Below are 21467 nucleotides of genomic sequence, written 5' to 3'. Positions count from 1 at the left end.
GGTCCCTCCTACGATTTTCATAAACATTCAGTGATTAACAAGTTGACCTAGAACCTAAAGATTTTAGAGCTGGTAGGAACCAAATCCTCTCAACCAATGAGAAAAGAGAGGCAGAGAAGTGGGTGGAGGTGTTCTGACAGAGGTCACACAGCTAATTAGGAAAAGGGCCATGAGAAGAGCTGAGGTCAGGGTGGCTGGGGCCCTGAGCAGTGCCCTGTTCTCCCAGAAGCCTGTCAAATGCTTCTCTCTGGGGTTTCTTCCTACTATCAAATCCTCCTCCTCCTTCCTCTTTGTAACATGACTTCTCATCTTCAAAACACTTCCACACACCCAAGATCTCATTTAAACCCCCACTGATCTTGAGGAGCCGATATTATTGTCATTCCCCACTTTACAGACAAAAGAATGGAGCTCCAGGAGGCCAGAAGGCCCTCCCAGAGGCACCCAGCAGTTGGGAAGGGGACCATGGCTCCCAGGAGTGATAGAGGCCCTGCGTCCTGTAGTGTTTGCCACGGTCTCTGCCTCAGTAATGAGTGGGTGGCTCTACAAGCCTGAACAATCTTAAAGTCCCCTGATTTAAGCGGCTCTTGCCTTTTTATAAATTACAGCTGGATGAAGCCTCGGAGACCTCCCCCACAGCTGCAAAGCCCCCAGGGGCTGTGCAGACCCGGACAGAAGGAGGCCAGAGCTGACAGACTGCTCTCTACCTCAAAGCGCACACCCTTCCCCTGCAGGAGCTCCCCCATAATTTTCATGTATTATTGATGGCTCCTTTATTGGGGATTCTAAAAGTCCTGCTGCAGAGCCCAGCCCTGGCTCCTCCTGAATCATATTCACCGCGATTAAAATTAGAGGCTAGAAAGCTATCCGACTTAAACAGAAATAGGAAAAGGGAATTTGCTGGCTCTAGGAGCAGGGCCCTGATGAGCACCTAGGGCTGGGGAGGAGAAGGGCCCGAGGCCTGGGCACCTGGAACAAGGGCTTGGGTTACAGAGAGGGGCATAGAGGACCTGTTTCCATGCCAGGCCTGCCACCATCTAGGGTCTGGAAAGTTCTTACTGGAGAGGACTAAGATTCTGTAGAGTAAGGAAAACCAGGCCCAGAGTAAGAAAGGAGCTTGCCTAAAGTCACACAGAGCAAACCATGACTTCTTGGCCTTCTGCCTCCCAGACCACTTCATGTTTTGTTAAGGCCTCCAGGTGAGGAAGGACACAGGTGAATGAGGAGACCGAGGCTCCAAAGGCCTTCCCAACGCCCAGGCCTGGACAGAGAAGGTTCCCTCTCTGGCCCCAGACGCCAGCAGTGGCCTGTGAAATGTAACCAAGCATATAATAAAAGGCTCCAGCCCGAAAGTTTAATTTCTAATTAGCCATTGTTCCAGATAATCTGTTAAATCATCCTGGCTCCTGGAGAAATAACCCTTTTACCAATGAGCCTGGCTGCCAAGCTGCTGGCAAAACATTTCCCATCAGCCTGTCCCTTGGTCCAGCCTGGGCAGCTGAGCCTTGAGTTTGGCTGCAGACCTGGCAGGGGAGGTTGGGGAGCCAGCCCCACCCTAAAGGCATGTGTCCCCCCAGTGTACCCCAAAACATCTACAGCTCCTACCAAATGGCATCAGGATGTCTGAAATACCACCGGTGGTTCCTTCTCCGGGGTAAAGCACTGGTTTCTTACTTAGGGCTTCTTATAAGAGCCATGATTGAACATTTTCTACATGCCAGGTACTTTAGCTCATCTAATTCTCACAGCAGGCTTCTGAGCCTTAGTACTTGTATAAGAGTCCTAGCTGGGAAGGTGGTAGGCCAGATTTGAACCCAGTCACCTTGACTTCATAGCCCACGCTCTCCAGAGCTCAGCCACGACTATAAAATGTACCTGGATGCTAACACAAAAGAGTAAGTAGATTTATCAGCCATTGAGGGACCTGGCCCTGAACTTTTCTTCAAATGAAATCTTGGGCTCCTGTCTACTATATTACCCAAAACTAACAAGCCCCTCTGGCTGAATGGGGGGAGGGGTAGCAGGAGCCCGTACAGAGTCACGGCTGGCCCCTAAGGTGCCACATCAAACCCTGCAACTAGATAAGCCACTATGAAAGGCAGGGCCTAGGCAGATGGGAGGAGCAGGGAACCAGACTCAGAAGACCATGTCATACTCCAGCTCTGCCACTTTCTAACTGAGTCGATGGGTGAAGCAAGGTCTCCCTCCATACCCTGTTTCCTCATCTGGAGTGTGGTGAGAGCCAAGTGGGTAACGGGGTGCTGCTGATGTGGAGACTGCACAGGGCAGTAGGAACATCAGTCATCCAACTGAAGGAGTGGCAGCGCAAGGGACAGAGCCTTCTCCCAGCTTTGTCTGATGGTATTGCATGATAATAATATTTACAAGTATTGGGCATAGCTGGACACTGTGCTGAGTGATTCTGTCATTTAGTCCCCACCTCAGCCCAATGAGAAGCCATCAGAAGTGGCAGAGTCAGGATTTGGAGGGACATCATGACACTGCCTCACTGTGCCAAAGCGGGTTCCAAAGCCATAATCCTAAGACTGTGAGTAGGTGCCCAGGACCCATCTGCTCCCCAAGCCAGGCCTTGGTCCTGGCCTGCCAGCTCCTGACAAGGAGTCTGGGCCCGGAAATTCAGCTGCATGATGAGAGCAGAGACCACTAAAGGCTGCCCCAGCTACCTGAGGCCTAAGAGGGGCCATTCTTTGCAGAGGCAGACTCCTCTCTGCAAAAAGGGGAGAGTCCAAAAGCCAACCCCATGCTCACCTTGGAGCCTACCTCCCAGAGAGCCCTGTACCCTGCATTGGGCTTTAGTAATAATAAGAATCCATTCATTACTTTAAATCTTTTGATAAAGGTCTATGTCACATGGCTGGGGCCAGGTCCTATGTTGGTCATCAGGGATCCCAAATTGAGCTCAATTTGTGTGAGGAAGGTTATTTCATTTCAGAATTAAGCTCCTGGCCATTGGACAAACTGGATCCCCACTGCCCTTGCCCACCTCCATCTCATCCCAGGACCTCCACAAAACTACCAACCGCTTTTGCCCTTTCCCCTGAAATCTACTCTGCACACAATGGCCAGAGGTATCTTTCTGAAACACACACTTGGCTGCATCACTCCCCTGTTGAAAACCCTCAGATAGCTTCCCACCACAGTGGCCTCCAAGTTCCAGACCACAACTAGACCAAGAACCTCCCAAGGAGTCGAGTCCTATGTTGGTCATCAGGGATCAGCCTGATGACCAACATAGGAGGCCACTGTGGTGGGAAGCTATCTGAGGGTTTTCAACAGGGGAGTGATGCAACCAAGAACTTAGAGCAGTGTCTGAACTCCTACATAGCCTATGAAGCCCTATGGGATCTGCCCCTGCCAACCCCTGTGACCGCATTATCTACACTGTCCTCATTCTTCACACCACTAAAACTACAGTGGCCTTCTTTTTGTTCTTAGAGTGTAGTGAGCCTGTTCCCACCTCAGGGCCTTTGCACTTGCTGCTCCTGCAACCTGGAACACACCCCTGCCCAGACTTATGCATGGCACTACTTAGGACTCAATTTCAGTATCACCAGCTCCTCAGAAAGGCCTCACTCGACCCCCCCTAACTCAAGCAGGCCTATTCTCCCTGGTCACTCTCCATCTCATTACACTTTTTTACAGCACTTATCAATCAGTACCTGAAATTATCCAATTTCTTTGCTGATTACACTAAGGCTCTCCAGAGCAGGGACTCTGCCTTTCTTGTACTCCATTATGTGCCCAGATCAGTGAACGGCATATAAAGTGGTCAATAAATGCTTGTTCAGTGACTGATGAAATCTAAGACTTTGTCCTCCCAACAAAGTTCCTGGTGGGGTGTCACCCTCCCTTCCCGAGCTAACCTCTTGCCAATCTCCAACATTCTGGACCGAAATCAGCTGCGTCACCTCCATCTCATGGCACACAGGGCATTTCCACCTCTAGGCTTCGCTCGTGTCAGGCCCCATTCCTAGCATGCACTTCCTTCCTCACACTGTCTTTCAAGTCCCAGGTCTGGTGTAACCTTCCCCAGGAAGCCTCTCCAGCCCTCTTGGGTCTCTCTCTTCTGTGAAGTGCTGAGAATCACATCTCGACTCCTTGGGAGGTTCTTGGTCTAGCTGTGGTCTGGAACTTGGAGGCCACTGAGAGGATCTATTCCAACACTCTCATCAAGATGAAGAACACGAGGCTTTTAAATCCTTCTATGTCTCTCTGGTCTCCCCAGCTCCTTGTAAGGTCTCTGAGGACAGGAAACTCCTTGTTATAGCTTTGCACCCTAGAGGATACCAGAGTGTCTTATTCAAAGTTACTTTCCTTATCTTGGCCTCCATGCTCCTATCTATAGAATGAGCTACCTGAGATAAAGCGTTTAAACTGCCTAGTACATTGCCTGCACCCAGAGCGAATCGATACTATCAACAAGAGCTTTCTTTTACCAAGTGCTGACCTGGGTCCTCCAAGTTATCCTATGTTCTCTCTAATCCTTAGACAATTTAGCAGGTATGTATTGCTAGTCACCCACTTTACATGTGAGGAAACTGAGGCTCAGAGAGGATAAGTGTCTAGTACAAAGTCATAGAGCTCTAAGTATCAGGGTCCTGACACAAACCCAGGTCTGTCTGACTCCCAAGAACTACCCAAGGTTCCACCCCTCCTCTGTGGTTCAATAGAGAGAGAACCTTGGTTTCCTAGCTGAGTCACCCAGGGCCAGTTTCTTCACCTCTCCGGGTCTGGGGATAACCTGTACCTGCTTGCAGAGTTGTTATAAGGATGAGAAATGATGAGTATGAGATACTGAGCACACGACAGGCACTTAGTAAAGGATGCCTATTCTGTACATTTTGGTTGAATCCTTGATTCTCTGATTCTTGAACAGAATCATCGGAAATAATCTTGGCTGCTGGAAGAGGGTGGCTGGGGTACTCAGAGAGAGCTGACAGTGGATCAGTCAGATAAAGGCATGGGCATTGCTGGAAGATTTCCTTTGGAGGAACAGAAGAATGAGGGTGGGAAGACTGTTTGGATGTAGGGAGAGGGACAGAGCTAGGGAAGAAGGCAGGTAACAGGCCAAGAGGCAGGGTGGGAAAAGCTTAGAGTCAAAGAGCTTGGGTCTTGTTCTTTTGTCTATAATATTACTTTAAATTAGTATTTAATGAGTTTTATCCATCCTAGGCATGAGAATTACATTTGAAAGATGCTAACTAGGAGGCCTCACCTCAAATATATCATCTCATGGGCAATGGAAAACTCTATTAACAGAAAGATGTTAGCAATGATTTTTCACAGCCAACAGGAAGGTGCAGAGAAACTCAAGGATGGTTAGAAGTATCAAAGAAGTACTTAAGCACTTGCACAAGCAGGGTATAAGAATCTGCCAAGACCAGCAACCTCATGCCTTGGGAGTAAGAATCTGCCAAGACTAGCAACCTCACACCTTGGGAGTAGGTCTGGGCTTCTGATGCCCTCTGGCTCTCCCACAAACGGAGACTGCTGTGGCCTGATCCTCACCAATGCTGGAGCAGCGTCCCTTAGCCTGCCTCCACTGAGCCTTTCAGGCAAGAGGCAGACCCCAGGACCTCACTGAGCTTGTGTGACTGGAGGCCACTTGCTCATAGTAGGTTAATATCTAATCTAACCACTAGGCCATATGAATTGCCAACACTTTCAAATTGCAGATTCATACAGTTCAACCTAACATACTGGGGCATGTGGCAGAAATCGGCCCAAGTCCTGCTTTCACGGTTGGGTAGGTCCCAGTGTCGAGGTTATGTGGAAGCAGAGCTGTGCCTGCACCCACCTCTGATGGTGGAAGGCTGCTGGCATCTGCCCAAAAGGCCCAACATCTATGGACAGCCAACCAGGGTGAGGTGACTTCATATAACATACGTGGGTCCCAATCCTGCGCTGATGAGCTCTGTGGTCTTGCATAAGCCGCTTCAACTTTCCCAGCCTCGTTTCTGTCTGTGATGTGGGCCAATAACATCCCCCTACAGGTCAATGCAGCATTAGGGATGAGCCAGCAAAGCACACAGCAGGGGCCAAATCAGTGGTTCCTTTCCTGTGGCCATTTTGATGGTAGTCAAAGAGGGAGAGGCTTTAACACCAGGCTGAGAAGTTGAGGCTTGGAGAACAGGCGAATCCTTGAGCTGCGGTTTTGAGAGCCACTGGAACCAAGGAAAAGCCCTTTTTCTGTTCAGGAGAAGCTAGTGGGGAGAGAAGGGACACTGGCTAGAGGTGAGCATGGGGTGACCTTCAAAGCCAGAGCAGGGAAGATGACGGGATCTGGAAGGGGACAGGAGCCAAAAAGGCCACCACCCAAAGAGGCAGGGTTTCATGGGCAGACTGAGAGGAGATGCCCTGGATGACACCAGGAAGGAACAAAGGCTCTGGAGAGGCAGGGAGTCGGGGGGTCCCACACTGGGCCTGTGTGCCATGCCACAGTGCTCTGTTGGACATGACACAGCACTGATGGTATCCCTGGGTCTGGCCTTTCCTGGAAAAGCCCCTGATGAGGGACCCTTCCATACAGGGTTGGGATACTTCCCTTCAAGCCCCTCTCTTCCTGGAAGCCCTCACTCCTTGGACTCCAGGTCCTGGAGGACCAGGCTGAGGAGAGGACTTAGGTTTTAAAGGAAGCCTGAATATTCAGGAATGATAGCTGTCACTCTGTACCCTTCGTGAGGGCAGACTTGGTTCAGTTCACAGAGTCTCCAACTGTGGGCGTTCCCCCTGAGATGGTACACCCAAGTGCTCAAGCTGGGCAATGTCACATTGCAGTTGAAATTTGCAGGCATTTTCACAAGCATTATCTTAGTCCTCCCAAGGTCTCCTTACCCCATTTTACATTTGAGTAAGTTGAGACTTGGAGAAAGTAAATACCTCACCCAGGTCACATATTAAATATCAGAAATGGGATAGGAACTCAGGGTTTTAGAAGTCAAGTTCAGGGCCTCATCTGACAAGGCATTCGTTGGATGACTGTTATTCATGATGTCCTTAGGAACCAGATGGAGAAATATGGGATGGGTTATAGATCCTAGGTTATGTAGATCCTAGGTGGCTGAATGGCAGACCCCAACGGTTGACTAGAGAACTGAGGTCACTCTGGGAAAAGTTCTCTGGTGGAGGACCACAGCGTTCCATCCATTCAGCCACTTAACACTCATGTAGATGATGACTACAACTGACCCAGGACCAGGAAGCAGAACAAAGATGCTGAATGCACAATCGTAATGTAACATGGTCTTCACAGACTGACTCTACCAAATGGCTCATAATGGAGATAAATGTAAAAACCTCACATTTAAGTTCAAAAACTCAGTTGCTAAGTCTGAGCTGAGGGTATCCTGTCTGAACAGCAGCTCATGTTGGAAAGACACAGGAGCCCCCAAACTTAATATGAAATAAGTCAAAGGCACCTGTCACAAAGGCCAGTGGAATACTAGATACCATGGACAGATGTATACTCCTCAGAAACAGACACACAGAATGCAGACCTAGGGAAGAGTATGATTGTCTAGTTCAAGTCCCTGCGAGGAGGGAGCCAGCCCTTGACAGTTGGGCTGGACGGTGCAGGACACACACTTGGGGAAGAACACTGACGAATGAATGTGCGTTCCAGGGAGTTAGCCCAGACTGGTAAAGGGACAAGAGACAGTGATATAAAGAGTAACTACCGATAGAAATGGTTACATTCTAAGTCTGGTCAAAAGCAAATTAACAGGGCTCCATGAGTCATCTTCAAATATTGAGGGAAAGAACATGTGGAAGAGAAAAATCAACTTACTTAGTTCATCGAAGGAGGGCAGAATTAGGAATGAGTGGAATTTTGCCCTTTATATGTAACTCTCTCTCCATATACATGATATATATATAAACAAGCAGACTACAATTTTTGTTCTAGAAACCACTTTCATATTAGCCTCTCTGTGCTTCAGTTTCCTCCTCCATGAAATGGGGCCAATAACAATAATAATAATAACAATAATAATAATACTTCCTTCACAGGGTTGTTGTGAGGATTAAATGAGTTACTATATGTAAATGCTTAGAACAGAGTCTGGCATGTTACTGTTATACGAGCGTCTAATATTAGCATTACTATTGCTGTTATTGTTACCTCCCCGGAAGTGAGCTCTGCCGGATTGTAGACACTTCTGGTCTCCCTCTATGTCCTCAGCATTGTCCCTGTCACACAGTAGGTGCCCAACACATGCGCACTGAGTAAAAGTTATGTGGAGGCACACATCAAGGTGCTCTGAGGATATCATTCCAAATGTGTAGAGATGAACTGTCATTTCCAGCTGGTGTTAAAATATGCAAAAGGCCCAGGTTGCCCAGAAATGGACGGAGCACCAGAGCACTCTGGCAGGGACCGGCGAGCTGGCTGGGGCCACGTGCCCTGCAGGTGGTGTGTGTGGGTCAATCAGCAGGACACCGCAAGATTCCAGGATACCCATTTCTACCCTTCCAGGGGGCCCTAGGCCAGGACAGGCACCTGGCAAAGGAAAGGCAAGGATCACTCCAAACACTTTTCAAATGGGGAACCAAGAAGCCCTCCCTATTATGTCCCCCTTCCCAGAAAAGGCGCTTCTAGGACTCTTCCTACCTGGCAATCATGCCTTCCCTGGGATATGCAGAAGGCCCTAGCAAGCCTTGATGCAAATAGTGCTGATTTCCTGGGCTAAAATTACATCTTGAGTCAATTTTCCTAAAATGTGGTGACAGATTTCGGTGCCGGGAAGATGGAGCTGTCTCAGAAGACATTAAAATGACCCAACTGGTTAAAATCAGCTGAAACCTGGCAGCTTTCATTGTTCTGCAGCCTTGTGCAAACCCAGGGCCTGGGCCTGCCTGGAGAAACTGCTGTGCCTGCACTTGACTCCCTCTGGTCATAGGATTATTATCTCTCTGCCAAGAGTCCGCTAATGGGCATTTTGCAATGAACTAGCAGGTAGAGTAGTGATAATCGGTTTCTGTTTACTTGCAAAGGTAGTCTTCCATCCCAGGGACAGTTCCCTAAAGATGGATCCAGATTTTTCTTGAAATTCTCCATTCCCAATACTTTGCAAGTCACAGAGAATCAGGCAAAGAAGTAGGACCTGGATATATTTGAGTGCATCTTTCCTTCTCCAGAAATAGCTTGAAGCCTGTGTCCTAGGGGTACTGTTGGGGCCCAGGGGAGGCTGCCCCGAAATATCCCACAATGGCATATTTATTATTGATTACTTGGAATTAAAGTCCTGGAATGCAGAAGATAATTCTCCCTTGCGAAAGGTGCCATCCTTGCTTCAGCGGGGCTGAGAAACTCTTATCACTAGAGTTAAGGAATCCAGGGCCAAAAAATTTTACATAAATAAAGCTGTTACTCCTTTACTAACTTACTACCCAAGCCCAAACTCAGTTTAGATTTCTCAGTAATGAGCACCCAAACCTAAGTATCTTTGTCCTGTCATTTCCTCACAAATTTATTGTTTTGTTTTTTGTTTTTGTTTTTTTTTTGCCTAAAAGGTACAAAAAGATGGCTGGTTCATCATTTTGGAGAGCATCATCATTTATGATCTCCCATGCACACATATCAAATTGTTTTTTCTCCCATTAATCTGAATCTGGTCTTGTGTCAATTTTATTACTAGTCCAAGAACTCAAAAAGGTGGAGAATTCTCCCCATCTCTAACAGTACCCATGTGGCTGAGCTCCGCCACTGTTACCCCTGAAGGCTGGGCATGGTGCTGATTGCCTCTCGTAAATGGGATCAGTCTCCTTCATCTCTAGAGATCTTCTTGCTCTGAATTCTGACCCCATGACCCCACCTGTCCTCAGCCCGACAGCCATGAGCTCCCTTCCGTTGCCTCTTCTCATATCTTGCCAGCCTCACGTTCTAAACGCCAGCCTTGCTCATCTGCTTGCTGTCTGTTCCGAGGTCTCTGTTTGCCCCTCTGGATCCACTCCTGCCCTTTCCCACCCTGCTCTGTGCCTGGGAGGCTGACCCGTGTAGACTACATCAAGGCCACCCCCGGGTCTTCCAGTGGGGTTCCACCAATGGGAGGCGCTGGGGGTGGGAAGAGACTGAGGTTGTCCGGGCTGACCATGTCCCTCCACTGAGGGCCCCTGCTCCTGTCCGGGAGCCCCACTGGGAGAACCTTTCCCCCTTACCTCCTAAGTCTAGGAGTAATAATGGCCTCCCACTGTTGCCAGACCCATGACTCATCACCTCTCATTGGTTCCCTAAACCCCGCTTACTCCTTTATAAATAGCCCTTTATTACGTCTACCCAGGACCTGGACTGACCTGCTCATTCTGGCCTCCCTCCGTGCCTTTGCTTAAGTCACAATCTTTGCTGCTGGACCCATGTACTATCGCCCTTGGGCTTCACTGAGACCCAGCTGCTCCAAGTGGACACTCCCACTGCACTGGGGTCTAGTGCTATGATTCCGCCCCTCTCCATAGAATAATGAGGTTGAGCCCAATGATCTCTGAAGTTCCTTCCGACCCACACCCTTCTCTTCTCCACATCATACACCCCTTAGCCAGATGGCTTGTGTTTAGTCAAATTCCATTTTTAAAAATCCAATGAGCTATCAAAGTGCTTTAGCCAAACATGGCTGTAACTTTCCCCTGAACTCCCTTTTTTTTTCTCACAGATACCTCTCACTGTTTCCTGTTAGGATTATTCATGCGTGTGAATCTCCCCTCCCAGGCTGCAAACTCCCTAGTTCCAGCTGGTGTTTAGGTGAAGCTCTGTTCTTCTGACCATCTCTCCCTCTCTCCCCACCACCTGCACCTGGTTTGTTGCCCGGCATCTAATAAATGCTTCCTGTTGCAAATATTAACTGAAATGGGGGAATGGCCAGCCAGGCCTCAAACACTCTGGATGATGCTGTAAAATGATATTTATCAAGCACTTACTACGCACCAGGCATATTACCTCCCCATCTTCTTTTGCCCCACTACAAGGTAGGTGTTATCTCCATATTACATATGCAGGAAATGAGGCACAGAGACAGAGGTTAAGCAACTTACTCCAGGTCCCACCTCTAGAAAGGGGTGGAGCCAGGAGTGAAGCACAGGTGCATCTGACACCAGGGCCTCCCATCTTTTCTGTGTTCCACGCTGCGATGCCTGTGGTAACAAGATGCAACGTGGACAACTGGGGACCCTAACCCAAACGGAGACAATTCTCAATGACAGAATGTAACTAATGGCTAGCGGAGCAGTGCCTTTCGAAAGAGGATGCTCCAGACGTTCCTGAATGAATCATTAAGACATTAGCACATTCCTGCTTTCTACGAAGCTTAGTCAAAAGGCCTCAGAAGTAATTAGTTCATTTAAATAGGCTAAACATTTTCCCAGCAATCTGGTTTTTGCTTTTAAGAGGTGTAGCATCTTGGAAAGGGTGAAAAAGTAAACTTTAGCTCAGCCCCTTGGAAGTATTTCTCACACATTTGATAGACAAAATTCACCCCTTGGCCACTTGCTCCTGCCACACCTTGGTGGGGACAGGGAGCAGGGCAGGTGATGCTCCGGCCAGGCCATCAATGAGGAAGATGAGGGTCCATAATAAAGCCTAAGTTACTGAAGTTTTACTGGCTCTTCTTATTCTAATCACGTCATCTGGAAGGGACTTCCTAGGTTATTGGCTGAGCTTGGAAGCCAGGCTAAGGGGACTAGATTCAAAGCAGAGGGGAGTCACTGAAGGTTTCTGGTCAGGGGAATCAGCTAATTGAGTGCTCACATTAGTCAGAAACCATGAGAAGCCAGCTGTGGTGAGACATGCTGTTAGATGCTGTACCTATGTCTCAGAGCATAAAGATCTTGGTGGGCCTGGACTCCCTCTGTCTTCCTCTCAGACAGGGGCTCCCTGAGGGTGGGCTGTGTCTCCCCCTCAGACTGGGGCTCCCTGAGGGCAAAAACTTTCCTGTCCACCATTAGATTCTTCCTGGACAGCAGGGACAAGACTCCACCCTCCGTACACCTTACAATCCTTCCTAGGGACGCCAATATTGTGGTTAGAAACGGCAGGCGAGACGTCTCCAGAGACAGATGAACAAGCAGACTACAGTCAGGGACAGGCTGGTGATTCCCGGGTGGGAAAGGGGCTGTACCTACCTCCCGCCACTGCTTGTTCTCCATCCCTTGAGTATACATGACGCATACTATGAGGAGAGGAGAAAAAAAAGGGTTAACACGCCAGCCAAGAGGGAGGTGGGGAGGGCCCTGGAGGGGTAGGCTCGCCTCAAAAGACTTAGGCTTGGGTAACAGTGTTGGCTCTGTGGGGAGAGGGGTCAGCTTGGAGAAGGGGGCCTAGAACGTAGGCATGTCTGTGTGGAGTACCCTTTGGGAAGCGGGGTCAAGGGCCATTTGCATTAAGGCCAGAGCAAGTGTGAAGTGTAAGGCAGGTAGACAGATGTGCATGATGGAGGAGGGGGTGGCAGAGGTATGGCGGGAGAGCATCTGAAACTCAAATCATCCCTTTAGGGCTTAAGGCAGCCTCAGAAGGCCTATTACAGTCATCAGCTCCACTTCCTTGTTGGGCAAACTGAGGCTCAGAGGAAGCCAACAACCTATCTGAGGTCACATACTTAAGAGGCGTTGCTCCGGGCTAGACTCCAGAAGCAGTGCTCATTCCCCCAAACCACAGCCAACCGGGGCTCTTAAATGTACCAGTTTCCCTGGGACCGAGAACTTCTGACCCCTTCCTCCCAAGTGGCTCGGCTGTGTTGAGGCTTCACAAGTACAGGGACTAGGAAGGGTCAGATGCCCCAGTTCTTCTTCCAGACAGTAATGGTGAAATGTTAAACAGCCCTGATGTACCTGGAACGGTGCCGAGCACATAGTTAGCGTTCAGTGAGGGCTCGAGTATTGGCTGCTACAATCAGCCAGATAATGTCATGGGTGGTGTTACTTATTATTATCAGAGCAGACTTACGTGGGTCGGACTTGGAAAACATGTCTTTGTCCAAAAGGTTCCTGAAAGAGGGTGAGAGAGGAGAAGTTAGCACAGCCCAGGAAAGGAGGATCGTGGAAGATTCAGGCTGTTACTGAGACCCGGAGGCTGCCTCGGGCCTGGCCTCGGGCAACATAGGAAGAGCGGGAGGCTTATTAGGCACTCATTAAAGCTCACAGGGCAAGCACTGGAGGTTCCTCAGCTCTGCTTCCTAAGGAGTACGGCTCCCTATATCCCACCCCCACCATCGCCACACATGCTCTGATTCCCTGGATCCTGCAGCCCCTTGCTCTTGGGTCTAATCTCAATGTGCCCAGTGTCTTAGCTTATTCTAGAAACTCTCCTCTTACCACATCTCTGTCTCTCAAAAAGATAAAATAAAATCAAGCAATCAAAACTTATACATCCAGGGTCCCATTCTCTCAGGGCTTTGCTGACAGCCAGTTTATTCAATCGTCTCAGCTGTGCTGATGGATTAATGAATTATATCTCCCAGAGGATGCAGACTCATTTGAACAGGGTCCTTCTGTGGTCAAGGCTACAGCTAACACACAGCCCTGATAATCAGACTTGAAGGCACTATGGCAAGATGACAGACACAACGTTTTGGGATTGAGAGTTCTTTGAACAGGTGCTGAACCCTTCTGCCCTGCCTCTGTGTAGTCACAGCTTCAGTTCATTGAACCCAGTGATGAGTCAGGCATTGGCCTAAGTGTTGGACGTGTAGGCCTTGGGAGATCAGGCAAGGATATGTCTTGCACATCTGGTGTCCCTCATTCTATAGTGACCTGCTGCTGGAAGTTAGCAACACGGGATGTGACTCAGCTCTCTGAGCCTCTGTTTCCATCCTTACAATACAGACAACAGTGCCAGCCTTGAAGGCTGTTGAGGCCCTGCCCTGTCTCCTTGGCCCTCCCAATTCCTGTACGCATCCATGGTTTCCTACTGCTTCTCTCCTGAGGGCTTCCTCTGGCAGGCGGGACTACAAATACCAGGAAGTTTACACTCAGAGGACAGTCTTCAACCAATGATGGGCAGGAGTTGGGGGATAAATACCTAGCTTTCTCATTCCCTGCTCCAGCCCCAGCCCCAAGGCCTGCTCCAGTCTCTCTGGAGGGACCAGACAGGACAGGGGCCTACCAGGAAACCTGCTCATTAAAGACTCTGTTGACTGGGCAAGGCCTCCCCGCCTCATGCCCCATCCCTGAAGAGACTTCCTATGAGCCCCGCTGCCTGCGGGAGCTACCCACTTCTTCCTACACTGCCTTAGAGTTAAGCTCTGCCCTTGCCAGCCTTCTCAGCTTTTTCTTACCTCCCTTCCAAAGGGGTCTTCTGCCTCCTCTCTCTACTCCCACACTCCCCCACAGGCCCCAGTGCCCCCTGAATCCCTTTCCCAGAGAGGAGAAACATTCCACACTGGTCTATATGGCTTCCTGACAGCCAACTCCAAATGTCATAGCTGGATGGATTCCTGGGATCATGTGTTCTGTCTCCTTGAGGATAGAGACTGGGGCCCAGGGAGGGGCAGGAAGTGGCCACTCCCCACAGCAAGGTCTAGAAGGAGGCCTTACCCTGGGTTACCATCACCAAAACCATCAGGAGTGACAGGCTGTCTGGGTAACCTGACCCCAAAGTCAACCCAACTGCCCACACTCCTTATCCTGATGTGGGAGCCAAAGGCCAACTGACAGACAAACAGATGCAGTAGCAACCTGGTGCCAGCACATGGCATCCCCTGCTGCCTGGGGAGGCCCCAGATTGTGCTCATGAATCAACCAGCTCCAGTCCTTGAGCAGATTCTCAGCGATGTCCCTAAGACAGAGATCCCTAAATCCTCCTTATCCACTCCAGTCTCTTCATTCAGAGGCCTCTCCCCAGAGGCAATCATCCCCAGCTAGCCCTCCATGATCCCACAGACACACAATCTCTCTGCTGGTCCCCATCACCAGACCTGCTCCCAGACAGCTGTCACTTTGGAAACCATCTGATAAATCTCCCAGCCTACAGCAATGAGCATCAGAGGAAATGATTCACAAGACAACTCTGAAAAGTAGGCAGCAGGGGCTACAGGTAAGATACCACTTTATATAGGCTCATCCACACCGAGGTAGGCTGACCTATACCTGGATTGACCTTCTCCTCCTGCAGTGTGCTAGGTTTGGGGGCAGGAGCATCTGTCTTGCTCTAACACCAAAGATAACTCTACTACAGTTGTGAAACCTGAGGCATGGTGAGGAGCTGGAAAGTAAGAAAGAGGGTTGAGGGGAGGCAGGACTTCTCTACTAAAGCAAGTACTAGGGTTTACCTCTGAATTCGATAATGAAATTCTATAATGCATAAAATCTTAGAAGGTTCAAGCTAGAAGGGCCCTCAGAGGTCACCTTTTATAATTCCTTTATAAATCAGGAATGTGAGACTCAGAGAACGAAAGTGACTTCTCCAAGGTCTGGGTCTCTTCTAAGTCTGGACCTGGAACTCATGTTCAGTCATGTCTAGGCTAGTGAGAAAGAGAGTGAGATCCTGGATTTCTGTCCAGGGGTGTGTGTGTGTGTGTGTCAGGCAGGTGTGTAGAAAAGACATACATACACAAGACGCAGGTAGCATGCGTGATTTATTTTCACACACGTGTGTAAGGGAAAGAGAGAAGGAGGGAGAGGGAGAAAACACGAGCACCTTATCTTTAACGAGAAGCAGACAGGGCTTTTCTTGGCTCTGCTGGCCCTCCCAGCTGGGGGAGAGGCACACAGCTGAAATAAGAAATAGACTCCAGCTTCCTAGCTGCAGTGGCTCCCTGTCCAGTGACCTCAGGACTCTCACTGCATCCTAGGGCAAGAGTCATCCTGGCCACACACCCAAGAGTAATACAAACCTTCTTCCCTCCACACTGCTGAGATCATCCTTACCACCCTTCTAAATCCACTCCTATCCTTCCTCCTCGATTTTGCCTTCCCTAGACAGGCACTGACCAATAGCCACTTCCTCTCCCCTCCCTTGAGTTCTCTCTGGCCTATAGTGTGCAACCCTCTGACTCAGGGGACCCCATTACTGTACTCAGCACACCCTGGGCTGCAAAATCAGGGGTGCATCTGTCTCTCATACCTGCTGCGTATTCCTCCAGGGCAGGTACCCCACCTCTGCCTCAGGCTAGCCTAGCATCTGACTCAGAGCAGGGGCCTGACAAATTGGATGAATGAAGGAAGACCAAAACAATGGCCAGATAGGTGAGCTGAGGCCCTTTTCTTTCCACCAGCATGGTGCCTGGTCATGCTCAAGACTAAGCCCTATACCTCCACTGGAGAGCCAATGGTTAATGCATGGACTGCAGTCAGATGAGCTGGATTCACATTCCAGCTCTGTGCCTCAGTTTACCCATCTGTAAAGTGGGGCTAAACGCAGTTCCTCCCTCAGGACTGCTGTGGAGCACTTGGACACAGGGAGGCTTGTCAGATGGGTCAGTCATCATTGACCAGGTACTGAGCAGAGCAGCCACGCCCCTGGTGGGTGCTCAGCCTCACTTTGTGACAAAAGAGAGATAGGATGGGTGATATAAGCCACCTTTACCCTCACTAGTCCAAGGAAGACCACCCTCAACATACATACTCCAAGTGCCCTGTTTTGAAGTACACATTGAATCTCCTCACTGGCTGAAAGCGACCCCCTCATCTCAGCCTAAGGCTCCCCGCTTGGCCTCCCTTCCTTTCTCCCTCTCAGCCCTGAGGACCCTCTGCCCCTCTGCCTAAGTTCCTGTGTCCTATACACTTCTTTGATCCTTCACCTCATCCATAATTGCCCCATCTATGCCTCACCCCAACTGCCTGTCCTGACAGATGCCTTGGGGCCCAGTGAACCTGCTCTCTTGGTTTTGAGATGGTGGCTTTACCCCATGAGCAATAGGCCTCTTACTTCCTGGGATTTTGCCCTGACCCCACTTATAAAAAGGCAAATTCTTGGGCCCCATTCCTGGAGTCTGATTTTATAGGTCTAGATAGGGCCCCAGAAGCCATGTTTAATCAAGCCACACACATTCCAAACACACACACTTTCTGACAGCAGTGGTCCAAATATCACAATTCAGGACACTAGGTCTTAGTGCCTCAGTTTACCCCACTATAACAACATGTGCAGCCTTTGAGGGCTCTTACATGATCCTCACCCCCATCCACTGAGGACCCCAAGGCTCAGGGACAGTGAGTGACCTGCCCAGAGACATACAGCCAGTAAGAAGCTGCGGGGGGAGGAAACCAGGTCTTCTGCCCCAAAGCAGGGCCTGAACCACAAGGGCACAGACAGACCAGACCATAAGTGCTTTTTCTCCATTTCTTGTCTTTGGAAAGCTCAAAGAGAAATTTTTTCCAACAGCCAAATGCATATTTCCCCCAAAAGAGCATAAAACCTTTCAGCTGTCCACTCGGCGGCCTGGAGATTGGCTTCTTTTGTTCCTCAAATCAAGGCCAGGGAAGCACAACTAAGGGCCCCTTTCCTTCACCCCCACACCGCAAGGAATTATTTCCAATTCAGTGACCACGCACTGGACGACAAGGTCAGAAGTCTCCGTGGCCCCAGCAAAGGGAGAAAGCACTGGAAAGGCCGAAATGAGAGCTTCTGGTTGGTGCTAAAGGAGGGAGCCTAATGGTGACACTCTCCTATCTGGGAGAATTTAAAAAGCTGGAAGTAAAGAAAAGAAGAAGGAGGAGGAGGAGAGAGGAGGAGGGAAGAAGAGAGAAGAAAAGGAGGAAGAAGAGGAAGAAGAAGAAGAAGGGAAGAGGAAGAAGGAGGAGGAGGAGGAGGAGGAGGAGGAGAAGAAGAAAAAGAACGAAAGAAAGAAAAAAGGAAAAACGCTGGGAGTAGAAACTGAGGCTCCACAGTCAGAGAGAGGAGGACACACAGCCCTGCCCTCAGGGTCCCCAGTCTGAAGGGGAGACACATTTGCTCTTGAGCTAAGTTACTGGGTGAACTCATTGCACATCAATGTTTGTCGCTAACGAAGCCCATAAATGCTGCATGGATGCTCTCAGCAGTGACCCTGGCTACAGCACAGAAATAAGCACATGAAGAGTACTCGCCCTCAGCTTATCCTGGACCAGGGGTAATTAGTAGGGCCCATGGACCCCCTGAAACTGTAAGCATAATGTGACATACTGACACATATGGATGCATTCTTTTTAGAAACCTTTCATCAGATTCCTAATGAGTTTCATGAGGCTAAAAAAATTAAGAAAAGATCGTTTATCTTCTTCCCAACAACCCTCCCTAAGCATCCCTCCAACCTCTGGGAAAAGATAGGGTGTTAAGGTATAAGCTTGGAGCTTCACGGCTGGGTCCCAAACTCAGCTCTGTCCCTTACTAGCTGTATGATCTCACTAGCTTCTCTGTGTCTCAGTCTCCCCATCTGTAAAGCGGGGTAATAGTCCTTCTTTCCTAGGGGATTTCTGAGAATTAACAGAGTTTATATATGCAAAACAGTTTGGATAGAGTCCACCGAATAGTATAAATTGATATCCAGAGGCTGGCATACAGTCAGTGCTCACTAAAGGCCTGTGGAGAAGGAAGTGGCTTCTTGGGATCCCCCATGTTCTCCTCCCTGCTCCCTATTGCTGGGCTGGAGCAGGACCTCGAGCGTTGGCATGCCCTTGCCCACTGCTGCCCATCTGGCTGTAAGGCCTTCCTTGAGAAGAGTAGACTGGGGACAGATGAGCCACCATTAGGAAGAAACAGGTACCCTGAGGAGGTACACAGAGATCCTTAGGCCTGAGGGGCCCACCATCATCAACATTCTACTTCTCTATGAAGCAATCGAACACCAAACATCTGGCCAACCCCCCAGACAGGTAAAGAGGGTAGAAGAGGAAAGATATTAATCACAGACATAACTTGCATCAAATCTTTCGTTGGATACTTAATCTGTGACACCCTATTTACCCAACATATCAATGCCAGGAGGTAGACACCACCCCTTGCTACAGGCAAGGCAGTTGGGGCTAGCAGTGTGCCCAGTGTCATCCAGTTTGCCAAGCAGTGCACTGAGATTGAACTCTGAAGCCCTAGCCTGTCTGGACATGTCATGGGAAGCATATGCAATACCGAAACCCAGGGGTTCCCAAAGTCCCTCCCGCCAAAAGTGTCCCTCGTGTTCTCATACTGTGTTTCTTGGCCCCCAGTCCCATCAGAGTTGCTCACAGAGGAACGACTGAAGAGAAGAATTGGGGGGCTTTCCATCTCTTCCTGCTCTGCTCTCCAGCCTAACAGGCAGAAGTAATCCGAGGCAAGGCACAAAGGGAGCTGGGGAGGAAAGGACCTTGGCACCCAGCCCCTGGCACTCGCCCATCTCCCCTTTCAGATGCTGCTCCTCACCCGTGTGCTGTCTCCCTGCCAAGTCTCCTCACCAAGGTCTAAAAAGCAATTTTCACATGGCTTATGGAGTGCTCCTTCCTGGGGCTATTTGCATTTTTATTATTATTAATTATTGTAATAATTGTCCCTCCCATGCTGCATGGCCAAAGGAAGAGAGCATGAGCTCTGGCCTTAGATGCATCCAAGCTGGAATCTCCAGGGCCATACCGTAATTCTTTGACCCTGGACAAGCTACTTAACCTCAGTTTCCTCATCTGTGCATGGGGTCACATAACTGCCTTGTGCAGTTGTTGTGAAGCCAAGAGCTAAAAATAGAAATGTAGGAAGCATGCTTGGATTCCTCTTTCCCTTTCCTCTCTCTTGCCCCATTCATCAAGTCTTAAAGGTTTCTACTTCAAAAACACATACTGAATCTGTCTACACTCTCTCATGCCACCATCACCACTATCTCTCACTTAGACACTACAGTGGCCTCCTACCTAGCAAAGTACTTCAATTCTTATCTCTCTCCAACCCCCACCAGTCCATTCTTTTACAGTAACCAGAGAAAACTTTTAGGCCAATCAGATCACATTATTCCTGTTTAACCACACCCTCCCACACACACACTGCTGTTAAAATATAAACCAAACTCCTTAGTGTGGGTCACAGGCCATGATCTGCAACCCCCATTTCCTCTTTGACTTCATCCTCCTCCATTCCCCGCATCTCACACTGCTCCAACCCCACTTAGCCTCTCTGCAGTTTTGCAGCATACAAAGGTCTTTTCTGCCACTGGACCTTTGCACTTGCTATTCTCCCTATCTGAATCACCTTCCCTCCAGATCCTTCCCCAGATGGTTTTCTCATCCTTTGGATCTCAGCTCAATGTCACCTGCCCATTCTATCTAAGGCGCCCCCAACAACCATAAATGTATTTGCAGAACACCTATTTCTATTAGACATTATTTAATAAAAAATGTGTATATTTGTTTATATTCCCCACCACCAGTGCCAGTGGGAGTTCTAGAGAGGAGAGAGTTTGTATATCTTGTTCACCACTATATCTTCAGCACTTTGAACTGTGCTTGGCACAGAGAAGCTGCTCAATAGCAAATGAGGATCAATATTAATTATTGAATGAATAGATGTATCAGTAGTGTTCAGTTATTGGTACCTATTATCATTATTAAGTTTATTTAAGCACATTCCAGTTTATACAAGATTTCACAAACATATCTCTTGTCTTCTTAACAATCCTATAGGATGTGGACAGGACCAGTAGTTCCTCCCATTTTACCGATGGAGAGACTGAGGTTAGAGAACTTAAATGACCCAGCCAAGGTTCCAGAGAAGGTAAGTTAGGAATTGTGTTGACTTTCAGTGTCCTGCCCAGAATTCTTCAGGACCCAAAGGCATAAAGCTATCCTATTAGAACCTTCGTGCTTTATGCTAGACCAGCACAGGCGAGTGACGTTAGGGGACAGAGGTACCTTGCAATGTTTTGAAATCACACTAAGTCTTTTTTTCATGCCCAGGAAACTGGCAAGAAGAGAGGTAGTCAGGGGTCCAGCTAAACCGTGCTTGGAAAATCAGTCCCCAGTCACCTAACACTGGCTGTCCACTGACTGCAGGAAAATATGAGGAGCCAGTCCTCAGAGATGCCAAACTCTAGGCCTCGTGTATCCCCAGGAGCTCAAGTAGACCATAGGTAACTCGGAAATCCTCCTTGCGGCAGAGTCAATGGCTGTCTACTAGCAAATATTCCTCACTCTTGTCCTGCTAACAGAATCCACACTGGTTCAGGTATCTGATGCAGACACTCTCAAGTCAGAATCCTCGTTGTCATCGACTGAATTGTGTACCCCCCCAAATTTATACAATGAAACTATAAGCCCCAATGTGATGATATTTGGAGATGAGGCCTTTAGGAGGTAATTAGGGTTATTTGAGGTTATGAAGGTGGAGCCCTCATGATGGGATTAGTGCCCTTAAAAAAAGACAACAGAGAGCTTGCTCTCTCTTTCTCTCTCTGTCGTGTGAGAACACACGAGAAGGTGGCCATCTAGAGCCAGGAACTAAGTCCTCACAAAACTCAGCTATGCTGGTACCACTCTTGGACTTCCATTCTCAAGAACTGTGATAAATTTCTGTTGTTTAAGCCACCCAG

General features: G+C 49.0%; 1 protein-coding gene across 3 annotated transcripts in view; it reads right to left on the bottom strand.

Annotated features, from left to right (window-relative positions):
* Positions 1–21467, bottom strand: part of CPNE5 (copine 5) — an 89820-nt gene that overhangs the window by 62409 nt on the left and 5944 nt on the right. For all 3 annotated transcript variants that reach the window (XM_039856107.1, XM_039856108.1, XM_039856109.1), the window contains exons 2-3: positions 12950–12990; positions 12130–12176 (exon numbers count right to left, since the gene is read on the bottom strand). In XM_039856107.1, the coding sequence (XP_039712041.1) occupies positions 12130–12176; positions 12950–12990 (88 nt within the window). The remainder of the gene's footprint in view (positions 1–12129; positions 12177–12949; positions 12991–21467) is intronic.

Source organism: Pteropus medius, unplaced genomic scaffold (assembly GCF_902729225.1).
Source record: "Pteropus medius unplaced genomic scaffold, Ma_sr-lr_union100, whole genome shotgun sequence".
NCBI lineage: Eukaryota > Metazoa > Chordata > Mammalia > Chiroptera > Pteropodidae > Pteropus > Pteropus medius.
Note: the sequence above shows the minus strand (reverse complement) of the source record. Positions and strands in the feature narration are given on the sequence as shown.